Below are 17,672 nucleotides of genomic sequence, written 5' to 3'. Positions count from 1 at the left end.
AAAAAAAAAAAAAAAAAAAAAAAAAAAAAAAAAAAAAAAAAAAGAAAACAGAAAAAGGTCTCTACACATCTGGCTCATCTCTTTCTTCCCCTCTGTGAATTAGGTTTTCTGATTAATTCTTGGACGCATGCTTGCTACGTCAAGGTTTCTCGTATGTTGTAAGGTTTGTTGGGATATGGAGCCTGATGCCTAGATCGCCTAAATTTGGTAGAGATATATTTTGAAGATATTTTGTAAATATCTGATAGAGATATATATGGTAGATATTTGATAAAAAAATGATAGAGATATATTTGGTAGATTATATCTCTAAAATCTTTGAAAGCTATATTTAGTAAATTGAAACCATATATACCCATTAGGCAGTTCTCTCAAAATGTTCAATATGTACTTTTCTTCATTCTCTGTATTCTATGTATTCTATCTTGTTGTACATCCCTAAAGTCATCAATAAAACTTTTAGCCAATATTTCTCCTTGAATTTTCTCTCTCCTGTTCTTTGTGTTCATCTTTATCGAGTGTGTGTTGTTAAGCGATCCTAACAAGCTTTATATTGGTATTTAACCTCATTTATTCAATTTTATTATTTAATAACTATTTATTCAATTTTAATTGCAATTTAACNACAAGCCTATCTTGTCCTTCATGTCTATGCTGATGTCTCTGTTATGCTTGTGTCTCAACATGTCTTCAATACCCACTTTGCGTGGTGGTGTGTTGGATGATGCATCGTCCTCCTCGATCGCATCATGGCATTCTTCTACGTTGGCCCGCATATGGCCGGATGGGCGTCTCTTGAGGGACGCCCCTTTGCTTGTCATGGCGTGAGGGTCACAACCTACTCTCTTCATAGTAAGGTTGTGACATTCTCCCCCACTTAACTTAGTCATCGTCCTCGATGACTTACTCGGGTCACAATCATATTGCAGATTGTGACAACTGGCACACTGCCTCGTGTCTACCCCCCTTTGGGGAACAGCGAGAAAGCTGGCACATCATCCGGTATCTGCTCTGATACCATTTGTAACGACCCAGATCCACCGCTAGCAGATATTGTCCTCTTTGAGTTTTCCCTTTCGGGCTTCCCCTTAAACACGTCTGCTAGGGGAAGGTTTCCACACCCTTATAAATTGTGTTTTGTTATTCTCCCCAACCATTGTGGGACATCACATCTTTAGTCCGGGAGGATTACAGACCAANCTTCTTCACTGAAAGGCTGCACCTTCGAGCTTGGCTCAAAACTTACAACATCCAGGTATGAACTGATTTCAGCCTTTTCAACTGTTTGCGACAATGATCATGTTTTTCTGTTCTCACATAAACAAGTGACCAAGTGTTATTCCTTACATTCCATCTCTAACCTTTACTTTCTGCTCATCTACTGCTTTGTAAACTCAGTTTCGTTACCACTACTTGTATTCCTCGTGGCTTGTCAAGAAAGTCACCTTCTAAACTGATTATAAATTATATTTGTGATGTTCCACTTATGAATTTTGGCTATATTCCTCCATCTTTTGTAACGACCTAGATCCATAGCTGATATTGTCCTCTTTGGGCTTTCCCTTTCGGGCTTCCCCGTCTGCTAGGGGAAGGTTTCCACATCTTATAAATAGTGCTTTGTTCTCCTCCCCAACCAATGTGGGACCATCCCCAAATCCACCCCCCTTCGGGGCCCAGCGTCCTTACTGGTGTCACGGTCTTNACTGTGCTTCCAGATCTTTGTGTAGTACCTGTTAGTCTTTTCCTAAACAAAATTTAGTATCTGTCACTTAAGGATATTCTGGTCTCTTTTTTGTCAGGGTAAAATGTCTTCTGAACCAGTGAACGTGAATGACTTCAAAGAATTAGCCAGGAATGCACTTCCAAAAATGTACTATGATTACTACGCTGGGGGAGCTGAGGACGAACACACGCTTAGAGACAACATACAAGCTTTCCATAGAATCACGTAACTTTGAAGCTAAGCAATGATTTCTTTGAAGAACTCATGCTATATGTTATTCACGGTCGTCTGTATGGTTTATAGGATTCGGCCTCGAGTTCTGGTGGATGTGAGCCAAATTGATATGTCAACAACCATATTGGGCTATCCCATCTCTGCACCTATCCTGGTTGCTCCCACTGCTGCACATAAGTTGGCTATCCCTGAAGGTTACTCCTTTTGGTATCTTGCTTACTTGAGAACTGATTTTCATGCCACTTTTTTCTTGATGATATCTGTGATCTTTCAGGAGAACTAGCCACGGCCAGGGCAGCTGCTGCTGCAAACACTATAATGGTACTAATGTGACTACAAGCGATGAATTATTTTACTTCTGCAATTTGGTAACTGAATTAAGTTGCTTTCGTTTGTAGATTCTGTCTTACTCTTCCACCTGTTCAATGGAGGAAGTTGCCTCTAGCTGCAATGCTGTCCGTTTCTTTCAATTACATGTAAACTACACTTCTTTTGCACATTTTTTTTTACCATCCCTTTTTCAATCCTTTCCTATAGCACTAATCCAGGTCTTCGCAAGTTCTAAATTAGTTTCTCATTAGATTTCCAAACGGCGCGATATCTCGGCGCTGCTAGTACAGAGAGCTGAGAGATTTGGATACAAGGCAATTGTCCTGACTGCTGATACTCCTCGACTTGGAAGAAGGGAGGCTGACATAAGGAACAAGTAGCAATGTTTCACATCTCAGTTTCTTTCCATAAAATCTTCTTAATTCCTTTATCTTGCATCCCAATTGTAAGCAATGCCTTAGTTTTTGTCTCATCGGGAAAAGCACTTGGTTAAATTTGTAGGATGATTGGCTTTCCAGTGAAGAATCTTGAAGGTCTCATGTCTATTGACGTTAAATCTGTGAGTAATATTTTGATCAAATCCGGTTTAGTTATCTGGGATGATACTGCCATATTTGTTAACTCATATCAAATTATAGAACCTCATTTCTATTTCNCACACTGCCTCGTGTCTACCCCCCTTTGGGGAACAGCGAGAAAGCTGGCACATCATCCGGTATCTNGGACCAAGGTTCAAAGTTAGAAGCTTATTACAACGAGATGTTGGATGCATCTATACGTTGGGAAGTATGTCCAATAAACTGCTCAGATTCTTTGTATGTCTATTTTATTTCCAGTTCAGTTATAATCTTCTACCATCCACAGGATAAGGGTGGTTAAGATCAATCACTAATCTGCCAATTCTGATAAAGGGGATTCTCACTCATGAAGATGGTAAGGTTCAGTTATGTCTTAAATGATATTAGATTCAAGAAATGAGCCTTATTTTATCTCCTCCTGGTTTATGTGTTGTGTTAATGTCCATTGATCGGTCGAGTTCTTAAACATGTTTGATGACTGGCAGCAACTAAAGCGGTGGAAGCTGGTGTTGATGGAATTATTGTCTCCAATCATGGAGCTCGTCAACTAGACTTTGCTCCTGCCACTGTTTCTGTCCTTGAAGAGGTAAGTTTCATTGTGTACTAATTCTATATTAGCGTAAGATGTGAAAACAGGGAGATAACTGTAACAATCTTTTATCAGTAAAGTTTTTTTAACAAGTAGCGCATGCAGGTTGTTCATGCTGTCAAGGGTAAAGTTGCTGTGCTCTTAGATGGAGGTGTGCGGCGAGGTACAGATGTGTTTAAGGCACTAGCTCTTGGTGCGCAGGCAGTCCTTGTAAGTTCTATACCCCCAACTAAAACACTATACTTTTGTGGCTAAATCTGTGCTAAACGATGTTAGATAAAATCATGGGGTTCTTGGTTTCTTAGCTCTCATGTTAGAAATGGTTGTGATTTGATTCAGATAGGGAGGCCAGTTTTATTTGGGCTGGCAGCAAAGGGAGAAGGAGGAGTAAGAACAGTGCTGGAGATGCTGAAGAATGAGTTGGAGATTAGTATGGCACTTTCTGGGTGCCCGTGCATCAAGGACATTACTAGAAGCCATGTTAGGACACCGGACCATAAGCTGCCGTCAATGCTTTAGTGCCTCTGCATACTATATATATATATATAAGGAAAAAAAAGTAGAATAAGCGGTTTGTTTACCCTTTCATGAAATCCCTTTCATGAAATCAATGTTATAAGCGTAAAGCGAATAAACAACTAGCACAAATTTGATAACATATAACCGAGGTAGAAAGAATTGATAACTAGTCACATCCCACTATAGAACAGTAAAGACCTATGTAACATGAAAGCAAGTAAAATGAGTTTTGAACGGGCATGTGACCATGGACAACACATTCGGATAAACATGACCCACACATATGATACGTGGCTACAAATAACACGTTTTGGACAAGCATGATTGTGACATCCTCTCCCACTCAATTGGTTGACTTCTCTTCAACCAACTCTTCACAAACTTAGGGATGTAAGATGATGCTGACTTCAGGTTTCTCGATGTGCTTCCAATTGGTCTTAGCATTGAGGAGTCTCTTCCAATCTGTAAGTGTTGAAAACCACTTCTTGGTTTGTCTTCACATCTTCTTTGTTGGAGTCTCTCCAACTTTCTCCATTGCGAAATTCTTCTTCGTTACATGAGGTCGTACAACCTCCTTGTGCTTGGTGTCTTCTTGGTCGAGATAGTTACGTTTCAAGTTATTGACGTGGACAACAGGACTAGTTCCCATCCATGGGAGCAATTGGATCCTATATGATGCATTTTCGACTCTGTGGATAGCTTCGACTAGTCCAAAGTATTTATATACTTGTTCTTTGTTCTTACTGCTTTGAATTGGAGTTGACCTAACCTCAATTCAATCATAACTCTCTCTCCATTTTGAAATTGTCATGACTGACGCTTCTGCCCGTTCTCTTCATCCTTCTGGATTGTTTTTCTAAGTGAGCATGAGTTATTTCAGAGGTTTGTCTCCCCACTTCCATAAAGTTGTTGGCTTGGGTCTCTCCCCAGCATTTGGGTGATAACTGACAAGATTTGTTGAGGGTCTAATGAACCCACTGTCAACTAGTCATTTAGTTGTTTGTAGAATTTAGCTAACTTAACTGTGGCAGGCGATCTCTCCTTCGACATAAAATTAATCTTGTGATTTATCTCTCTAGGTGGAGATGAACCTTTTATCTTACCTTCTGATTTTGCATTGTTGTGTTCTTGTAGGGTCCGTGAGATTTCTGTTGGAGTGAACCCACTCGAGCTTCCCTCTTCAACCATGACAATGACAATGACAATGGATTCATCATCGGTAAGATCCATTCTCAACTGTAACACTGACATCATCTTCACCCCTTTTGGATGACGAGTGATTGTTCGAATAATTGTTGGGTTTGACCCCGTTACTACTAAATATTTCGCTAGGGGCATGTAAATGACTTTGTGTTCAAGTAGAAAATCCATTCCTAACATGATGTTGTAGTCGTCCATCTTGACAATCACAAAACCAGTTTATCCAGCCCAAGTTTCTATCCTGATCGGAGTTCTCTTTGTAACCTCTAAAATAGGCAAGGCTATTCAATTGTCAACTTTTATTCGTCTTATATCTCGATGTCATAGGATGTTTAAGCATTTCGTTTTGGTCTCTATCATAAAGTTGTGGGTGGCTTCAAAGTTGAAAATAGTGTTCTTGGCCACTCTCTGGTTGACCTAGGCCTCAATATACATAAAACCATGTTCCACCGATCTTCTATCTCATTCACTCTCTTCGGAGGGCAGATAAATACTTTAGGGCCCTCATGCGGGATTTTCCACGCTTTCGACTAGCAGTGTTTCAACTTTTACATTCTCGTACTCTAAATTCATTTCAAGTTTTGCAGGGAAGGCATAGAGTGCCACTTTTTCTGGGCACTCGGTTTCTTGGTGGACCCCTTGCATATGAAATAAAACAAAGGGGCCTTGATTTTTACTGTGATTGTTCTAGCTGTGAGGTCACTGCCATGGAGTTTTACCTTTATGTTGGGAGAACTCGCATTCACCTTCTCCACCTTAAAATTTGTCACTTCTCCTACCTTTTGGGAGATCTGGGTTGATCATTTTTATTAGCCTGGTTCGTCTTATATCTTGGTGTTGATCGATGTTAAGTTCAAAAAGTCGTTCGATTATAATATATGTCGTGGAAGGTCTTAAACTCTTTGTCGTAGAGCTTGGTCCTCGCCCACTTTAACCCCTCAACAAAATCGAACCCCTGTCTTTCTCATACATGTCACAAATATCTAACATAATCTTAGAAAACTACTTTAACTGCCTTAGATATTGCTAGTATGCTTTAGCTCCTTTAACCTTTTTCTTGTCATTATCTCCACATTCTTAACAAAAAATTGAGGGCGGGTTCTTGTTTTAAGCTCTCCCAACGGTTCAATTCATACGATTTGAGTTGGGTTGGACTCAAATATTTTTCAAAAAATATATTAAAACTAAATTACAAATTTTAATTAAATATTTGAAAATGGGTAAATAAATATTTTACAAACTAATTACCTTTATTAAAAACAAGAATGAGGAACCATGAACCAACCTAACCCAACAAATTTATGATTAGATTGAGTCGAGATCATTATTTAATAAAGATTATTTAAATTAAAAAAATTACAACCGATCAAATTCAACCCGAATAAATTTTATTCTAGTGAAGATAAGACGGGGATATGGTACAAGTTCTCAATACTTTTTTTAATACCCATATTTAGTTTGTCCCAAATACTTCCTCTTTGGACGGTTTTATATATTTATTTTATTTTATTCTAACTTTTAAATGCTTAAATTTAAAAAAAAATAATAATAATTCACAACAATATATTAAAATAACATAATTATTTATTTAATTTGACTGTAATAAATTAATAATACTTGATTAATGCTTTAAAATATATATATATATTCCATTAAAGATAAGAACATGTAATAGTAGTTAATTAATAATCCATGGATTTAAATTAATTAACTTTATTTGTTAAATTAATTTATTGTATGGAATTTTAATAATCACAATTGCTTTTTTTTTTTTTTTTTTTAATAATATTCCTCCCTTATTCCAATATTAATCCTTACTAAAAATAAAATAACATCCATAAAAGACAAAAATTTGCAACATTCTCATGTTCATCTAAAAAGAGATTTATTCTTCAAAACATCTTATTCTCGATATCTATTATCCATATACATCTAATAAAACTTTTAGTTATTTAATATATATATATTTAATATTAAAAGTGTATTATATATATATAAATAATGTATACATGTATTCTCCACTTTTCACTCGAACATATTCTTTGGTTCGTTTAATAGCGTCCAACTCATTCTTAAGATGAGTTGGAATAAAATATTACGAAAATTAAAATAATTCTTCTAACTTATATATAATTTTAATGGTTCAAAATTCGAAATATCACTATTTTTTTTTAATTCACTAAAAATAAATAAATAATAATAAAAGAATCATTTTAATCGAATAATTGATTAGATTTCGGAAGAAAAAAAAAGTACACCAATGAATAGATTTCTCGATAAAAATATTATTTAATTATTATTCTACAATATTTAATTAATTTAGTCTATCCTTATTAATTATAAATTGAATTTGAATTAATTAATTACATATTACTACTAATTTGAAATAAATAATTAGTTATAGTTATTAAAAACAATTTTTTATCAACCTAATTAATTAAAGAATATATTTCCTTGGTTTAATAAGGTTTTATATGTAAAAGGGAATTAAATGAATATTTAAATTGATTTATTGTAATTAATTAATTAATGAATAAAGTATATTAAAAGAGAAATAGAAATAGAAATAAAAAGAAAAAGAAAAGCCTAGTGAATACTTTATTTAGGTGTATAAATAATGACTGGAAATACATTATTTGATAAATATTTTTGCGTTGTCGTGTCTAAATCCTTTGCGCCGTTGCTTATTGTCCTATCTCGGCTACATGTAAGCTTTCTCATCAACATTACATTACATGCATATGATTCTACTCCATTATACGGTCACAAAACGTCTACTAACTCTACTTATTTTTCAGGATGAAAATGTCTACTCAACCCGTGAACGTGATTGAATTGAAAAAGAAACTTCCAGATATGTGTTACGAGTGCCACGCAGGTATGTCACGGAGAACAGATGTGTCCAAGGCATTAGTCCAAGGTGCCCACCCTGTCTTTGTAAGCTCCAAACACCTGCATATTTTCATTTCATCGTTCATATAAACTTTTTAAGATGCTAAATTTAATGGTTGTTTAGAACACTAAATTGATTTATAAGTCTCGCTGTTAAGTGTTGATTTATTAAGTCTCAATTGGAATAAGATGACCTTGGACCTTCCAATTAGGTTCTAAGTTTCTTTAAAAAGAAATTTATAAATATTTGATTTCGACAATTTTAAAATTTAATTTTAATATTTGTTTTTGTTGTTTGAATAAAGTTATATTTTTATTATTTTAAATAACCAATGAAGTAAATTATATACGTTTAGAATAAAATATATTCTTCAAAGTTTTAAATTAAATAAGTTAAAAATAAATATCAAAATACTATATTTATGTTAATTATTTTTAATTTTAATATGTTTCTACCACCATGACATTATAGAAATTTTTTATCTGTAATTATTTATACCATTTAATATGTATTTTATTAGGGTAATTCGTCTTCTGAACCCGTGAACGTGAATGAGTTCGAAGAATTGGCTCGATTGGCACTTCCAAAAATGTACTATGATTACTACGCTGGAGGAGCCGAGGACGAACACACGCTTAGAGAGAACGTAGAAGCTTTCCATAGAATCACGTAACTTTGAAGCTAAGCTATGATTTCTTTGGAGAAGAAATGGTATATGTTATTCATGTGCGTGTGTGTATGGCTTATAGGATTCGGCCTCGAGTTCTGGTGGATGTGAGCCAAGTTGATATGTCAACCACCGTATTGGGCTATCCCATCTCTGCACCTATCCTCCTTGCTCCCACTGCTTCACATAAGTTGGCTATCCCGGAAGGTCAGTCCTACTGATTTTGTAATAACTCAAACTCACCGTTAGTAGATATTGTCTTTTTTGTACTTTTCTTTTCGGACTTCCTTTAAAGTATTTAAAACCCGTCTGCTAGTGAGAGGTTTCCATACTCTTATAAAAAATGTTCGATGTGGACCCAACGTTTGCTAGGAGATCTTACAATTTACCCCCTTCGGGGCCCAACGTCCTCGTNCCCCCCCCAATCCACCCCTTTCGGGACCTAACGTTCTTGCTGGCATACCACCTCATATCTACCCCTTCAGGGTTCAGCCTCCTCACTGGCATATAGCCCGGTGTCTGGTTCTGATACCAAACCCACCGTTAGCAGATATTGTTCTCTTTGTACTTTCTCTTTCAAGCTTCCTCTCAAGGTTTTTAAAAAACGTCTTATAGGGAGAGGTTTTCACACTCTTATGAAGAATGCTTCAATGTGAGACCCAACCTCTCCTAGGGGATTACAATCCACAGGGGTCAGCGTCCTCGCAGACACTCGAACCCTTTTCCAATCGATGTGGAATCCCCCCAATCCACTCCCTTTTGGCACCCAGCATACTTGCTAACACACCACCTCGTGTCTACCCTTTTAGGGCTCAGCCTCCTCGCTGGCACGTCGCCCAATATCTATAGCTCTAATACCATTTGTAACTGCTCAAACTCACTGCTAGTAGACATTATCCTCTTTAAGGTTTTCCTTCCGGACTTTCCCTCAAGGTTTTTAAAACGTGTTTACGAGGTGAAGTTTCCACACCTTTACAAAGAATTCTTCCTTTCTCTTCCCCAATCGATATGGATTCTTACCGATATTCATGCCACTCATTTGTGAATGATATCTGTGATCTTTCAGGAGAGCTAGCCACAGCCAGAGCAGCCGCTGCTGCCAAAACAATAATGGTACAAACTTGACAACAAGCAAATGAATTACTTCACTTCTACAATTTAGTAACTAAATCAATTCCCTTTCGTTTGTAGATTCTGTCATACTCTTCCTCCTGTTCAATAGAGGAAGTTGCCTCTAGCTGCAACGCTGTCCGTTTCTTCCAATTATATGTAAAAACAACCCTTCTTTTCCTCATTTTTTCACCAACCCAATTGCTCCCAAGTGTTAATTTTAGTTTCTACAATCATCAGATCTTCAAAAGACGTGATATCTCAGCTCTCCTAGCACAAAGAGCCGAGAGACATGGATACAAAGCAATTGTCCTAACAGCTGATACTCCTCGACTAGGTAGAAGGGAGGCTGACATAAAGAACAAGTACCACTCTGCACCTCTCTGTTTCCATTCAATCTTTTTAAGCCACCCCTTGGCTTCTATCTCATGTGGGAAACCAATTTGTAGGATGATTTATCCACCAGAGAAGAATCTTGAAGGCCTCATATCAATTAACATTCAATGTGTGGATCAAGGTTCAAAGTTAGAAACTTTTGCCAACCAGATGATGGATGCGTCTCTGCGGTGGGAAGTATGTTCAATGAGCTGCTTAGATTGTTTGTATGTCTATTGTTTTTTTACCAGTTTAGTTATGAATTTTACCATCTACAGGATATAAGGTGGTTGAGATCAATTACTAGTTTGCCAATTCTGATAAAGGGGATTCTTACTCATGAAGATGGTATGTTTTAGCTATGTGTTAAGGATATTAGGATCAAGAAATGAGCTTTGTTTTGTTTCCTTCTGGGTTTATGAGTTGTGTTAATGTTTGATGGGTGGCAGCAACTAGAGCAGTGGAAGCTGGTGTTGATGGAATTATTGTCTCTAATCATGGAGCTCGCCAACTAGACTTTGCTCCTCCCACTGTTTCTGTCCTTGAAGAGGTCAGTTTCTTTGCGTATTACTATATCGACCCCTCCAACAGCCTCCCTTTAATCGAGGCTCGATTCCTTCTCTAGAACCTTCGAACGAAGTGTTAAGGATATTTAGTCATGAATGATGGTTTACCATGTATATTGTTAAAAACCTGAATCTCCACAATGGTATGATATTGTCCACTTTGAGCATAAGTTCTCATGATCTTGCTTTGAGCTTCCCCAAAAGACCTCATACCAATGGAGATAGTATTCATTGATTATAAACCCATGATCATTCCCTAAAATAGCCGACGTGAGACTTTCATCCAACACCTCCCCTCAAACAAAGTACACCTTCCCTTAATCGAGGCCAACATATATCATATTTGACTATTTATTATAAGCAATGGCTTACCATAGGTATCATATTTGTCCTTTTATTAAAGGCAGAGATATCTTGTATCTATTTATTGTTATTTCCATATCATTTGTAATTTATTTGATTCTCTAAATGATTATAAATAGAGAACTTTCACCACTATTTAGGTAGTACACTCTTTGTTCGACACTTGAGTCACTTATAACTACACATCTAAGACCCACAACTTCTTTGTTCGGTACACGAGGATTCTATTGACATGGTTGAGTTAAGGGTATGACTCTAGTACCATGTTAGGAATCACAACTTTCCACAATGGTATAATATTATTCACTTTGAGCATAAGCTCTCGTGGTTTTGCTTTTGGTTTCTCCAAATAGCCTCGTACTAATACTAATGGAGATGTATTCCTTACTTATAAATTCATGATTAACCTCTTAATTAATCTAATAATCCACGACATGCTTTACTAATAAGTGTAGTAATCTTTCTTCTGTATGGTTTTTAAACAGGAAGTTTGATGCAGGTTGTTAATGCAGTAAAGGGCAAAGTTCCTGTGCTCTTAGACGGAGGTGTGCGGCGAGGTACAGATGTGTTTAAGGCACTAGCCCTTGGTGCCCAGGCAGTGCTAGTAAGTCCTATACCCCCAACCAAAGCACTACACTTTTTTTGGCTAAATCTGTGCTAAACAGTGTTGGAAATGGTTGTGATTTGGTTCAGATAGGGAGACCAGTTCTGTTTGGGCTGGCAGCAAAGGGAGAAGGAGGGGTAAGAACAGTGCTGGAGATGCTGAAGAATGAGTTGGAGACTAGCATGGCACTTGCTGGGTGCCCGTGCATCAAGGACATTACTAGAAGCCATGTCAGGACAGAGCATGATAGGCTGCCGTCAATGCTTTGATGTGCTTGCTTGATAGCAAAAGCAACAGATTCCAGACATTTGAAGGGGTGGGAACAGTGGAAAGGAATGAGTAACTCAAAATTCAGTTCATGTTTTCAAATATTTGAAAATTTATGATGAAAGTTTGGCGAATAATAAATGAAGTTTACTTATGATTTGAGCCGGCTGGGCTAGTATATATGAATTCTCTCAGAAAATCTTTTAGACCAACCCGAAATTTTAAATTAGTTGGGTTGTTGACTCCCAGTAAAATTCATAATTCAACTCAACTCAATCTCATATTTTCCGCTTGGGTTAGATTGAGCATTTTTTAATTATTTTAAAAAATTATACTCGTCAAACAATATTATTAACTATCCAATTTTTCAAAAATTCAATCCAATACAAACCAACAAAAATTGTCAACCCATAGTTTAGATTGGATATTCGAGTGGATTGAATTTTCTATTTTCTAGAAGATAAAACACATAAACTTATCTGAATTTCGACTTTTATAATTTAGATTGAATAGATCGAGTTGTTCCAATTATCATGCCAAATCAAAAAAGAATCGTATTTTCAACCCTGCCGACAAAAATGCTCGTAGTCCAAATTCTTGAGAATTGATTCTAGAATAAAGAAGCAGATAGTATGATATTCCACTTTCAAAATATATTGTAAATATCACTGTTGAGAATATTTAGTATTAAATTATAGTTTATCATATTATATATTTTATTATAAAGCAAATATCTAGATATTTTCCTTCTTGCTATATATTTGTATTTATTACTCTTTCCATATACTTATAATTTATTTGATTATAAATAGATAACTTTCACACTATTTAAGTGGGTGGATTAACCACAAAATCTTAGTACCATACATTGAATATTAATTCATTAAACAAATGACCTGTGGCCATGAGATTAACATCAAAAGTAGAATTTGTTTATCATAAAAGCATATTGGCCGGAATGCAAAAACGGTGTAATCAACTAGATCAGCAATTTTAAAAATTGGTTTACATAGTAAACTAGTCGATATTCTCATTTACTTTGTGAAAGAGTGAAATCAGTCTCATTAATGTTTTGTCTTTCTCTTTTTCTTTCACCGGAAAAAGGAATAGTGAAAGAAGCAAACTCACTTTAAGAGTTTTACCTTGTGTTTGAATAAAGAAAGAGGAGCCCGAGAAGAAAGAGCGAGGTTCAAGGTATAGAATAAAAGAAAGGTTTAGCTCAAGTTAATAAATAAGGTAAATAGGTTCAGTTCACGGAATAGAGTCAAAGGTGAAGAAATGACCTGAACTTAGTGCTTGTGAAATCGATAGACTTAGAGCTCATTGAACACCAACATCATTGTAAGCTGACTTCGAGCTGTACGATTATTTATGTCTCATCTTCCATGAGATAATAATAAAATGCTTTGAAAGGTCGTTTCAACTAAACAAAAAGGTTCTTGGTATGCGTTGAAATTGAGTTTAAGCTAGATTAGGGATTAATTAACGTAAAGATTAAAATAAAACAAGCATGTAAAAGGCAAAAGCACGTTTCTTTCTCCAAGATAGACTTGAGGGTAGGGTACCATCAGCATAGGATTAGGGAGGAAGATATCTTGAAAATTAGTGTTTTCGGAGCAAATATGACCGCTGTGAATTCATAGTGATATTCTTTGGATTAACGAACGCCTTGACGACGTTTATGGATATGATGATCAAAGTTCTCAAGGACTTTTTGGATATGATTGTGATTGTGTTTATTGATGATAAATTGGTGTACTCAAGATCTAGTGGGAAATACGAAGTGCATCTGAGGTAAGTACCGTTAGTTTTAAGAGACACAACAAATCTACACAGTTTTTTAAGCGTGAATTCTAGCTATAAGAGATGAATTTCTTGAGCAATGTAATGTCAGGGCAGGAATCTTGGTGGATCCAGTTAAGGTCGAGCCCATGATAAACTGGCCTCGTCCCACCTCAGCCACTGAAGTCTTAAGTTTCCTAGGCCTAATAAGATATTACAAGAGGATCATTCAAGACTTTTTAAAGTTCAGCAAAGCCCTCGTTTAGTTGGTCAAGGATGGAAAAGTGTTCACTTGTGATGATATATGTGAGCAGAGGTATAGGAAACTCAAGCATCGACCTCATAAGAGTACCAGTACTTGCGTTTATATCTCAGGCAAGGGACTGAGTCGTGTTCTAATGGAAAAAGGCAAAGTGATAGCCTATGTCTCAAGAAAATTGATGGAATACGAGTGAAATTACCAAACACGTGATCCAGAGCTAGCATCAGCGGTGTTCATGAAAAATCTCCCATTAATTTTCACGAAGCTCCGAAATTGTTTCGAATTTTTAAAAAATAGAATATAATTAAGACATTTGTTTAACTTTAAGCAAAAAAAATTGAAAAAGGAAAACTATTAATTTACTATATAGTTTCTAATGAAGTATCGAAATGTCTGAAAAGTCCCTTCGCATAACAAATATGTTTAATTATTGAATGAGTTAACGACGCTGACACGTTGGATGGCAAAATTGTTATTTTCTTGAAAAATGAGGGGAGTTTTTTATATCCACTGAAACCAGCTTATAGAGATATCGCAGACTGGAATAGCTGCGTTTATCCGAACTAATGGCGATGGCGACAGCGATGCCAATGCGTTGCTCTTGCTTTCTTTCCCGCCCGAAAAATTCTCCGCGATCTCCTCCCTCCGATCAGTTAACGAGGAAACTCCATTTCTCCGGTAAGTATTACGGTGTTTATATAATCATTTCTTTGTTTTTCGTCTACTCTCATTCCTTTTTAAGTTGATTTCTACTGGATGATGCTCCGAAGCTTTTAGCTCCAGGTTTTGATGCTTTGAGTTGCGGAACATGTTCTATTATGGGGGAAATGGGATTCAACGCAATTTTACGTTACATTTTAGCTTTAAGAGTTGTATGTCTTCATTTATGGCAGGGAAAATGCCTCATGGTTCAGTTAATGTGAGCAATTTTGTTACATTTTGTGGAGACAGCATCGTCACGCCATCTGGGATACAGAATTCGTCGCCGGTTCTAAAATGTCAGGTATGATGGTGAGTTTCCTGCTCATCGGTTATGAGTATGGTACACTTATATTGTGATAACTCTCGCTGTTTCGTTTTATACTATAATTTTTAGATAAAACATGATATGAACATTGCTACTGCACTTATTTAACTATAATCTGGGACTTTTCTGAGTGGAAATTACAAGTGTTAGAAGTACTGGAAACAAGTTGGGGGAATTTCATTAGGGTTTGATTTCATTCCACTATTTGTTATGTTTATTGAAAAGAAATTTGATCAATGGAATATGATGGTGTTTTCTGCTGATAAATTTATTCTTGGCAGGGAAATAATGAGACAAAATTTCCAGTTATGGCGTTTCTGTTAGCTAATGTATATACATTTTCCGTACCATTGAAAGTTTTGGCTGAAACATGCGAGGCTGAGAATTCTGCTTTCAACATGCCAATCCTTCTTTCTGTCTCCCTTATAGGGGCCACTGTTGGAGGTAAGACTCCTTGATCTGATGCTATGTAGGGCAGTAATCACTTTTTCATTTATATAGGTATTTATCTCTCAGTAATCTAGAAGAGAAACTTTATAAAGACAGAGCTTTTGATCTTTGTGCGTGTTAAGGATATTTAGTAATTTCTACTATGGCTACCCATAGTAATTATCCTAGTAATATCTTGCGAAAATTTTACATTTCTAGTTTGATTTGGGAATATAAAGCTTGTCTAGTTTACAATACTTTTAACAGGATTGCTTGCTCGGCAAAGAAAGGGAGAACTGAAGCGGTTAAATGAACAACTTCGTCAGATTAATGCGGCATTAAGAAGGCAAGCAAAGATTGAGTCTTATGCTCCCACCTTAAGTTATGCTCCTGTTGGTGGAAGAACATTCGAGAGTGATGTTATTGTTGATCCAAGGAAGGAGGAGTTAATCTCTCGATTGAAGTCTGGAAAGAACTTTTTGAGAAATCAAGACCCAGAGAAGGCATTTCTGGATTTTAAGACTGCTCTTGAGCTTGCTCAGGGTCTGCAGGATCCGATTAAGGAGAAGAAGGCTGCAAGGGGCTTAGGTTTGTTTTCTATCACCTATTTAACCTCTTGCTTTTTATATTGCTTTAAAGACAAAACACCTTCAAGTTGTTTGGAGCTGTTTGTCAGAATTATCCAGATGCGTTTTGAATTTAAAGCTAGTAACCTGCTGCCTGCTCTTGTTCTTTTTACTAAAACACACAATATTTGTCATTCCATGTTGGTAGTTCCAAAAGATCTTGAACAATGCTATCTTCATTGAATTCAAGGCCTTAAAGCCACCATGTGGAACCCTTAATTCTCTGCGTTCATCTTTCTCCTTGTACACAATGCTGCATTCTGGCTCTTCACCAATCAATAACTCTATAGGAGGTGTGAGTCTTCTCCTATAGGATGCATGAGCCAATTCACGTATCGATATAAGCATCGACCTCGAGATTTAAACTTCGGAGTCCCGCCTGGCCTTGGAGATGTCTCGAAAGCCTTCTAAAACTATATATTTTCTGTTAATTTCAGCAATGCAAATTGCTAAGGTTATGCACCTAGAAATGGCTCGCATTGGAAATGTTGCCTTTAATGATCCATGCATATTTTTTGCCATAGCTTTGTTTCTCTGTCAACTGTAATATAAAATGCCATTATTTATGGAGCAATTTTGTTGGAATCGCTTTGACAAGAACTGGGATATGGATCTTTCAGGGGCATCACTGCAGAGGCAGGGGAAGTACAAAGAAGCAATCAAATACCATTTAATGGTTTTGGCAATCTCTGAACGAGAAGGAGAAAAATCAGGAAACACTGAAGCTTTTGGAGCAATTGCTGATTGCTACACTGAACTAGGCGATCTTGAGAAAGCTGCCTTCTTTTATGATAGGTACATAGCGAGGCTGGAAACAGACTGATCTATTTGCAATCACCACTTGTATTTTAAAACTTCAAAATGTAGCCAAGTACTCTGTGTTTATCAATGGTAGGTAGCTCCTCTGCGGAAGAATTAGCGTTCTTATGTAGATGTTGAGTTGAGAATAACTGCAGAATCGTATCATTCTCTAGTTTGTTCCATCTGAATGAAATGATTTTTCCAAGCATTAATTCCCTGACTGGCATTTGCCTTTGATTGAATACCTCTAATGTACAACACGTTTAAGGCCACTGTTAGCAGATATTGTCTATATTGTCTATATTGTCTTCTTTAGACTTTCTCTTTCGAGATTCCTTTCCTCTCATAGTTTTTAAAATGCGTTTGATAGGAAGAGATTTCTACACCCTTATAAATAATGTTTTGTTCTTCTTCCCAACCGATGTGGAATCTCACAATCCACCCGCTTCAGGACCCAACATCCTCTCCCAATCCATCTCCTTTGGGGCCCAGTGCCCTTATTGGCACACTGCCTTGTGTCCGCCCCCTTCGAAGCTTAGTCTCCTTGTTGGCACGTCGCCCCACCCACCGCCAGCAGATATTGTTTTATTTGGATTTTTCTTTTCGGGCTTCCTCTCAAAAATTTTAAAATGCGTCCACCCCCCTTCAAGGCTTAGTCTCCTTGCTAGTACATCGCCTCGTGTCTAGCCTTAATGCTATTTGTAACTCTTTTCGGGCTTCCCCTCAA

General features: G+C 36.7%; 2 protein-coding genes across 3 annotated transcripts; both read left to right on the top strand.

The window, feature by feature from the left end:
* Positions 1 to 7,820: 7,820 nt before the first annotated feature.
* On the top strand, positions 7,821 to 12,196 carry LOC111790358 (peroxisomal (S)-2-hydroxy-acid oxidase GLO4-like). Of its 2 annotated transcripts, XM_023671236.1 has the most exons (12): positions 7,821 to 7,880; positions 7,972 to 8,110; positions 8,587 to 8,735; positions 8,816 to 8,940; positions 9,800 to 9,846; positions 9,925 to 10,002; positions 10,084 to 10,208; positions 10,293 to 10,416; positions 10,497 to 10,566; positions 10,668 to 10,768; positions 11,647 to 11,751; positions 11,841 to 12,196. In XM_023671236.1, coding segments are annotated over exons 1-12 (1,245 nt in total). In that variant the 5' UTR covers positions 7,821 to 7,878; the 3' UTR covers positions 12,021 to 12,196. The 2 variants fall into 2 exon arrangements, with proteins under 2 accessions (XP_023527004.1, XP_023527005.1); XM_023671237.1 differs by lacking the exon at positions 7,821 to 7,880 and having other exon boundaries at positions 8,034 to 8,093; positions 11,841 to 12,020.
* Positions 12,197 to 14,598: 2,402 nt separating this feature from the next.
* Positions 14,599 to 17,159, top strand: LOC111790365 (protein FLUORESCENT IN BLUE LIGHT, chloroplastic-like). Its single transcript, XM_023671247.1, has 5 exons — positions 14,599 to 14,740; positions 14,956 to 15,065; positions 15,371 to 15,533; positions 15,786 to 16,106; positions 16,765 to 17,159. Exons 1-5 carry the CDS (start codon positions 14,629 to 14,631, stop codon positions 16,965 to 16,967), a joined length of 909 nt encoding a protein of 302 aa, XP_023527015.1. The 5' UTR covers positions 14,599 to 14,628; the 3' UTR covers positions 16,968 to 17,159.
* The last annotated feature ends 513 nt before the right edge of the window (positions 17,160 to 17,672 follow it).

Source organism: Cucurbita pepo, chromosome LG03 (genome assembly GCF_002806865.2).
Source record: "Cucurbita pepo subsp. pepo cultivar mu-cu-16 chromosome LG03, ASM280686v2, whole genome shotgun sequence".
Classification (NCBI taxonomy): domain Eukaryota; kingdom Viridiplantae; phylum Streptophyta; class Magnoliopsida; order Cucurbitales; family Cucurbitaceae; genus Cucurbita; species Cucurbita pepo.
Note: the sequence above shows the minus strand (reverse complement) of the source record. Positions and strands in the feature narration are given on the sequence as shown.

What these genes read in the sequence shown, in the direction of transcription:
- LOC111790365 (XM_023671247.1), top strand. Translation starts at nt 14,629, where the DNA reads ATGGCGATGGCGACAGCGATGCCAATGCGTTGCTCTTGCTTTCTTTCC. An exon ending in GAGGAAACTCCATTTCTCCG is followed by an intron (nt 14,741 to 14,955) that starts GTAAGTATTACG and finishes CATTTATGGCAG; the next exon opens with GGAAAATGCCTCATGGTTCA. An exon ending in TATAGGGGCCACTGTTGGAG is followed by an intron (nt 15,534 to 15,785) that starts GTAAGACTCCTT and finishes TACTTTTAACAG; the next exon opens with GATTGCTTGCTCGGCAAAGA.
- LOC111790358 (XM_023671236.1), top strand. An exon ending in AAGGTGCCCACCCTGTCTTT is followed by an intron (nt 8,111 to 8,586) that starts GTAAGCTCCAAA and finishes GTATTTTATTAG; the next exon opens with GGTAATTCGTCTTCTGAACC. An exon ending in CTGTTTCTGTCCTTGAAGAG is followed by an intron (nt 10,769 to 11,646) that starts GTCAGTTTCTTT and finishes AGTTTGATGCAG; the next exon opens with GTTGTTAATGCAGTAAAGGG.